At 35.5% G+C, this 7,777-nt stretch overlaps 1 protein-coding gene across 1 annotated transcript; it reads right to left on the bottom strand.

Annotated features, from left to right (window-relative positions):
* Positions 1-3,554: 3,554 nt before the first annotated feature.
* LOC128552623 (collagen alpha-1(XIV) chain-like) lies at positions 3,555-7,539 on the bottom strand (the record flags this gene model as incomplete). The annotated part of the gene is made up of 4 exons (XM_053533666.1): positions 3,555-4,153; positions 4,430-4,519; positions 6,783-6,876; positions 7,479-7,539. Coding segments are annotated over 4 exons (808 nt in total), but the record flags the coding sequence as incomplete, so codon positions are not given.
* Positions 7,540-7,777: the final 238 nt, after the last annotated feature.

The following is a 7,777-nucleotide window of genomic DNA, read 5'->3' as shown; positions in this document are numbered from 1 at the left end:
CGCGGGTTCGACTGGACATTGGTGTAAGAATCTGTTACTGTTGAAGACGTCAAAGCCATTTGGCTCGAGGGTAACTGTTTTAGGCGGTAAAGATGCTCTGATTCCTTTTATTGCATATGGGGGGGGGGGGGGGGGGCTCCGTGGCAGAGTAGTTAAGGTCGCTTACTTCAAATCACTTGCTCCTCATCGATGTGGGCCCCAGTGGTGTTTTTGCCACTGACCGTTCCAAGGCGGTGCCCCACTGTGTTCCTTTGTTTGTTCGTTTTGTCCTTGTGTGTTGACTTTGTGTGCGCGCGTGTGTGTATGCTTATTGTTCGTCTTGTCCTTATGTGTTGGCTTTGAGTGTGTGTGTGTGTGTTGTTCGTTTTGTCCTGATGTGTAAGCTTTGTGTGTGTGTGTGTGTGGTGCACGCGTTTGCGTACTGGGGGGTTCGTTTTGAGGAGGCTGCGCTTTTGGTGCGTGGCATTCCCTGTTTGATATTTTTCTTTGTTTTTTTTCGAGCCTCACTCAGGGCGTTGAATTCTTCATGTGAGGAAGCCATCCAGCTGGCTTACGGAAGGTCGGTGGTTCTACCCAGGTGCCCGCTCGTGATGAAATAATGCACGGAGGGCCACCTGGGTCTTCCTCCACCATAAAAGCTGGAAAGTCGCCATATGACCTACCATGTGTCGGTGCGACGTCAAAATCCAACAAAAAAAATTATTGCATATAGACTTCTTCAATTTATAGAAGAAATAAAATAACACGATTTTAAGCAGCTTTAATGTAGCAGCATACAAATTTACGCATTCAGTCCTGTCAGATATGCAAAATTTTCGTTTGTTGCGTTGTAATCAAACATTCATAATTTCATTTTGACGCATTGGCGGGTACGCAATTTATTACAAAAAAGCCACATAACGATATATATATATACTTAAGTCATTGAAAACTTGCACATTGATATACATTAAAATCGTCGCACGATCGAGCATCCAATCACTAATTATTAAGTGCTTATAGGTTTAAGTGTCATGAAACCATGCCATTTTGCTCAAAAAGTGTACTGTGCGTACGCTTACGTTTTAATTTACGAACATTTGAAAATATATAGGTGTGCGCGTAAATGTAAGTGCACATGCATTATATGTTCACCTATAGATGTTTTTACACAAATTATTGGTTGCTATGCAAATCCGGGGATGTTTTGATTTTAACGCGCATGCGCTCGTATGGCAAAAGAACTCTCAACGATAAGAAAACCTACATAAAATTATCATTATATTACGAATTGTTTTGCCATTATAAAGAAAATTTCAGTCAAGTAATTTATTATACAGTATACTTTGATTAAAGACATGTATGTTAATTAATCATATCTTACCTGAAAAGCCCGCTTTATCCTTATTTTCGTCAGAAAAGAACAAGCATTTCCAGTCTTCCACACATCATACAAATATAAAACTTGTTCCTTACATTTAAACATTTCATATTTTTCATTATATCTATTTTTCCCACAACTTCAAATAGTTGTTATATGTATTTTTCTCGGCCTTAAAATGACATATGCATAGTTTGGGGTCGCGGCTCCATGCTACTGCATGTTTTAAGTGATATACCGGAAATCATTGCGTAACTATTATGCAATTGACATGATAAAACATAGGTCACCTGGGTAATCAAGACCGTATACGTTCATTTCGAGAGTGTCCCCTAATTAGAGCGGACCATAAAAGTTACTGAAGAAAATAAGATGGCTTTGATGTGATATACATTAATGCCTTCGGTCATCAATGCCATTAAAAGAACGCACTCAGATTAATATATCACGTGGCGGAGCTGTTTTGTGAATCAAAAAATAAACATTTCATGTGAGTATTTCAAAATCTATAAGAATATACTTTGGAACTTTAATGGACATTTTCTTTTAAAACGATGAAAGTGTAGTTACAAAAATCTAAATTCGTAAGATATTAATCAAATCAAGGACTATAACCACACACTGAAGGAAAATACCTGATATAAATCTCTATTTTTTTTATTTCTTATGTTTACATGCTGGATGATTTTCATAGCAAAAATGTATCGCGCAAGTAGTCATTATCCGCGATTTAATAGAATAATTATGATAAACTTGAATTCCGCAAAGGATAGAACAGATAAAGAATGTATAGAACACCCCGCCCCGCTACCCGCCCCCTCTCTTTTAAATCTGACCGCTGCATTCACCATTCGAACCACTTTCAAATTCGAAGAAACAAATAAAATAAAAATAACAATTTTAAGATGATGATTTTTTTTGAATACTGAATGAATTGATCCCCGTTTGAGTATAATTGGATACAACACCAAAGGATGAACTTTATTAATTAAACATTTCATTTTCAACTTCCACTGTTAATTATATTTCAAGTATCTTGTAAGCTAATTGCGACACGTGGTAAGTTATGGGAGATCACATTAGGAAATAAAACAAAATCTTTGTTATTACTTTATAAATTCATCGAACATATCATTTTTTTCGTTTTTCTTAACCTAATTTGTCGAGATCAAAATTGCCGAATGAATAGTCCATTAATCCAAATGCAAATTAGTTAAAGCTTTGGGTTTGCAAAGAACTACATATATTTTCCTTTGTCTTTCGTTGGATATTTACTTTAAAACAAACTCATTATTGATCGAATAGATCAAAATACAATATATCTCTAACGTAATTTATATTGTGCAGTCATGTCTTTTTGCCCTACGTAGAGTGCCCATGCGCGAAAATTGTTTCCCGTTGCTAAGCAAATAGCTCTGTGTAAAAAGGTCTATATATTTCGTTACGCTTGCATAAAAAATATGTTTATGTATACCTTTTTATTACGCGTACATACATATATATCATCGTTCCCCCATCTATACGTTTACACGTGACGCGCAAATATATACGTCCGCGTGTAATTTTACACATACACGCGTACATATGCACTGACAATGTTTACGCGAGCAGGTATAAAATGCAAACGCGCATGTATATATTTACTATGGCATGCATATCTTCATACGCGCACATGAATCGAATGTCAGGCTCAAATTGTACAGCATATGGATTGGTGAAATGTGCAAAACTACCGGTTTCTTTTTGACTGACTTCCTATATTTAGTCTGTTGCTATTTTTGATCAATTTATCGATCTAATTCTGTTTTATCATAATATATTTGAATTGACAAAATGATATGCGTTATGTCTGTACGTGTTGGACTTATATGTGTTAATGTACATTCGGTAACTTGTTCATGCGATAGATGTATCTTACCTTGAATTTGAATATGAATATATAAAGTTTACATGACAAGATTTTGAATGATTCTAACCCTTATCGTGCTGGACACGATTAATTCTGCCTTTGCAGACCAAGATTAGCATGCACATCCGTGCAGGCTGATCATGGTCTGCACTGTTCTCTATTCAGTGTGTAAATTTTCAGTGAAAGACCCCTTGGAATAATCAATTGTATTGCCCGAGTTGCATGATGGACCAGTCCATTGTAGAAATTTAGCAGGGTAAGGGCTAAGAAGAAAATGACGCTATACTTGCCAAACATTTTATTACATTTTATTACATTACATTAACCCGACTCACAAGCTAGATCAGTTAATTGTCTTTTTATAGTTTTAAGCAACGCAAAACTGTTCACTGTTACAACATGATGATTCGAAGCGATGTTGGCCAACTCTGCCTTGTCGACACCCGGTCCAATACCCACAGAGAGAACCTCCGCCTGTCTGTGTAGAAGTTGTGCTTCGTGTTTTGTTTGATCCTGGTCGTCGGATCGTCCGTCGGTGATGACTATAACAAACTTAGAGGAGTTTGTCCTAGCGCCATTCGTTGGAAGAAGAGTTTCCGTGCGCACAAAATTCAAAGCACCGGATGTATTCGTTCCTTGTCCTATATACTGAATGTTACGTATTGCATGAAGAACGGCGTTTCTGGAATTGTACTTGTTAAAGAAGAAATCATTACGGACATCAGAAGAGAAGGTGACGACGCTGAACTGGACGTTATTCGTACCAATTGAAAATTGGGCGGCAAAGTCATATACGAACTCTACTTCTGTCTTGAAGTTGTCAGCGCCTTCACTGTCGGATGAGTCCAAGACGAAGACGATGTCTGCTGGTTTAAGACCGCAAGCTGAAATACAACAAAGGAATGTCTGTAATATTTGCATTTTTCATGATATAGCTTTAGTGTACTTGTTATGTTAAAACACAACTTTCGAAACAGGAACACGATTAATTAGTATGCTTTTTTCCTATTTTCAATTTTGAAGAATAAACGGCTTTCATCAAATATGATATAATAGTTACTTTATTGTTGTGTTAAACGTTTTGAAGTAGAAATACATTTGTACAAACTGGCTGAAGTATTGATTGGTTTGCCAACTGATTAGTCAATGTTAAAACTGACCTGCTTTTGTTGTGGTAGGAGGCAGTGTAGTGGTTGTTGTTGTTGTTGTAGTGGTTGTGGTGGATGATGTTGTTGTTACCCTGTTAGCAGCTGAATCAAAATAATATATGGTGATATTATATATAAAACAAAACATGTATCTAGTATTAGTATGGTATTCGTTAATGAGGTAACATAATATTTTAGCAATGACGATACTTCAAACAATTATAGCCTGAATGTCTAAATAAATGTAACTGTCATGAGTCGTACAACAGTTTTACCTTAACGTTCAATTAATGCTGTAAAAAGTACTTTGATTCCTTTGCGATCATGGAGAACATTCTTTTTACTATAATGGAATTCAGCCTAAGCCAGTGCTAGGGGTGTGAGGGGCGTTGCACATTTCATTACCTCTCATGAACAGACTCAGTCTGCTATTATGTTTCCTTGGTTGCGGTTTATGCATCAAAAGGATCTTTTCACAGATTTGTTAATAAGTAAACTCTCGTTCGGTTATGTGTGCAGCATACATGTGTTATAATAACCACCTTTGTTATTTCTGTTGACAGACAGGACATAAAGCATGCAATAGACATTTAAGGTTATTTTTACAGAACATTTCGAACTCTGTGTAGCAATATAGTGTTATCAATAAAGTAGACATGTGTACATACCGAAAATTGAGATCCTCTTATTATGAAGCACAAGGCATGTTATGTCAAGTGCTACATATGTACTGAAATTTGGTAGCAGCTGATATTCATATTAATGGTAAGTTCATACATATCAATGATATAAAACTGGAATGCCTTTTTCCCGAATTTGATAAATACGTCAGCTAATACTTTATCGTTCGTGTTTTTGTATACTTGTACAGGTCGTTTCAACAGTTTACTGTTTCATAATTCATTTTCTTCGCATACCGTTATGTCGGCTAGATTAATACCGCATTGAACAGCATCTATAATCAGTAATTTTTGCAAAAGAAACACGTTTTGCTCTATGGATATCTTTAGATGAGTTAAGTGATTTGAAATGACCGTTATTTGAATTGATTCATCTTTATCGAGTGTTAAATGTAACACCAGAGACACGAACTATTAAACACCAAGAGTCACATAATTCGTTCCGTTTATAATTGATGCATTCTAAATTCAAACCGACTGCTTTGATTAATGAATAAGATTATATTAATAAGGTAATAAAATCTGTAAAGCAAAGAACGCAACCAAGCAACATAATAGCAAACTCGGCTTTATTGAGACTGTTCATGAGAAGTAATAAACTGTGCAAAACCCCTCATGCTCCCCGGGCTAAGCGGAATGCTATTACACAAATATTGAATGGACTGGACGATACCAAAGGACCAGAAATATTACAACATTGAGTCCAAGACGGGGAGACATTTAACAGCCACTATACAGTTCTTCAAGACCGCTTTTGTGATAGTTAATAAATTTTTGTGGGCGTCATGAAACAATAATATGCGTTTTAAATATATATTCAAATACATGTATTGATAAGAAAATCAAAGTCTGCAAAAAAGAAAAAAAAAAACAGGTAAGGAATGATTGATGAAATCATTTATTTCTAACACTGTAATGCATTTTTATAGAAAATATGCTCAATCAAGCATAGTATGTATGCAAAATTATGGATTTGGGCTATTTCTGAGTTTATTAGAGGTGTACTGGTCAGGAACCCAGGCAATCCTTGCGTGTATCAGTGCTATACACTGGGCACGTTAAAGAACCAGGCTGTCTATTCGAAACGAGCTAGGCTAAGTTAGCCGGATAAGCCTGTATCTGATTTCTGATCTCTCTGTCGTGGGGGCTTTGTCTCACTCTGTCCCTCTGGTCAGATCGTTCTGTGTCTGTACTAGTAGAGGATGAATTATGCGCCCTGTGTGGCTGCGTTTGAACTATGTAAAGCGCCTTGGGCGCTATATAAATCTGGTATAATTTAATGTACAACGCCAGTGAATATACTATGTGTAAAATTAGGCGTTTAATCAAATAAAGCAGTTTCAGTTTCAGTATTTCGTGTGAAAAGAATTAGATATCGGTAAGTCATGTATGACATTAGCCATTTTAATATGATTTACCAGTTAAGCTCCTCTAATAAAATCCTTACAGCAAAAACATATTTTGTTGATAAAATAATACATGCTATTCAGCGTGCTCCTAATTCAGCCGGGGTATGCGAAAAAACATAAGAAATTTACCTACGTAATAAAATTTTGGAACAGACCTGTAAACGGTCAGATATCACATTATTTGCTTTGCTCATAGATTCCTGGTACTGGGTAGATAAAATAGTATGTGCTATGTTTATAGACTGGTGTGTTCTTAGGCAAAGGTTTTGAACATACCTGCGCAGATTTTGTCGACAACATCTTGGTGGATTTGTGCAAGCTGATCGAATGTACTAACTTGAAAAACATGGTCGTTATCAGAAGCAATTACCTAAAAAACATGAATATACCAATTTTAAACAAATGGTCGTTATCGGAAGCTATAATCTTAACACATGAATGTACCAACTTTAAACAAATTATCTATAAAAACATTTCGTTAATGATATTTGAATAAACACTCATCATCAAATATTAAGTTTTTTTTATCTTACAGCAGATATAGATGCCTTTTAATTGGCCTTAGAGAAAAATCTCGATCTCATTTCTCCAGCTTGTTATAAAATTATACTAAGGTCATGCGTTTAATCTTGAAACGTTTTAATATGTGTGTAGTGCCCGCGTACGGTCTGGTACGGCCTACGGGGAGATAGCCTGAATTTGCAATGCTTCTACAATACAAGTATCAAATTTAAGTTCATAAAATAACTTCAAATTATAAATTTCTGTACTAAATTGTTAATAAGTAAAATCAATTAAAACAAATTCTGGTTTTAAGATTGATATGATTCAAATGAACATCAGCACTGTGTGCTCTTGTAGAGGAGTTAGAACTGAATGAATTGTAACATTAATAAAAATCTGAACATTAAGTTGGTGTCTGCTTCTGGGTAGAGCGTAGGAGAAACAACTGAAAAATACTTTTTAATTTACCTTTAATTCATTATTATCCACATGGTTACCAATCCCTACGACAAAGGTCTCAACGCCAGCTCTAAAATTATTCAAATAAAAAATGTAAACATAAATTGTTTAAAACATGAATTCTGCAGTTTATCGAATTTGTTTTAAGGAAGCTTTACTAGACAAACAAAATATATAGACCACCTGGAGATACACAAGCTTAACAACACATGAAGGGAATACCATGTTGATACTGTTGAACTAATTTTACGAATGTTGAGCGTCTATTTTGCTACAAATAGAAACGTTAAAAGGTTAAAGATTTTTTT

The sequence above is a fragment of the Mercenaria mercenaria genome, unplaced genomic scaffold (assembly GCF_021730395.1).
Source record: "Mercenaria mercenaria strain notata unplaced genomic scaffold, MADL_Memer_1 contig_2964, whole genome shotgun sequence".
NCBI classification, from domain to species: domain Eukaryota; kingdom Metazoa; phylum Mollusca; class Bivalvia; order Venerida; family Veneridae; genus Mercenaria; species Mercenaria mercenaria.
The sequence above is the reverse complement of the archived record's forward strand: the minus strand, read 5'-3'. Positions and strand labels throughout refer to the sequence as shown.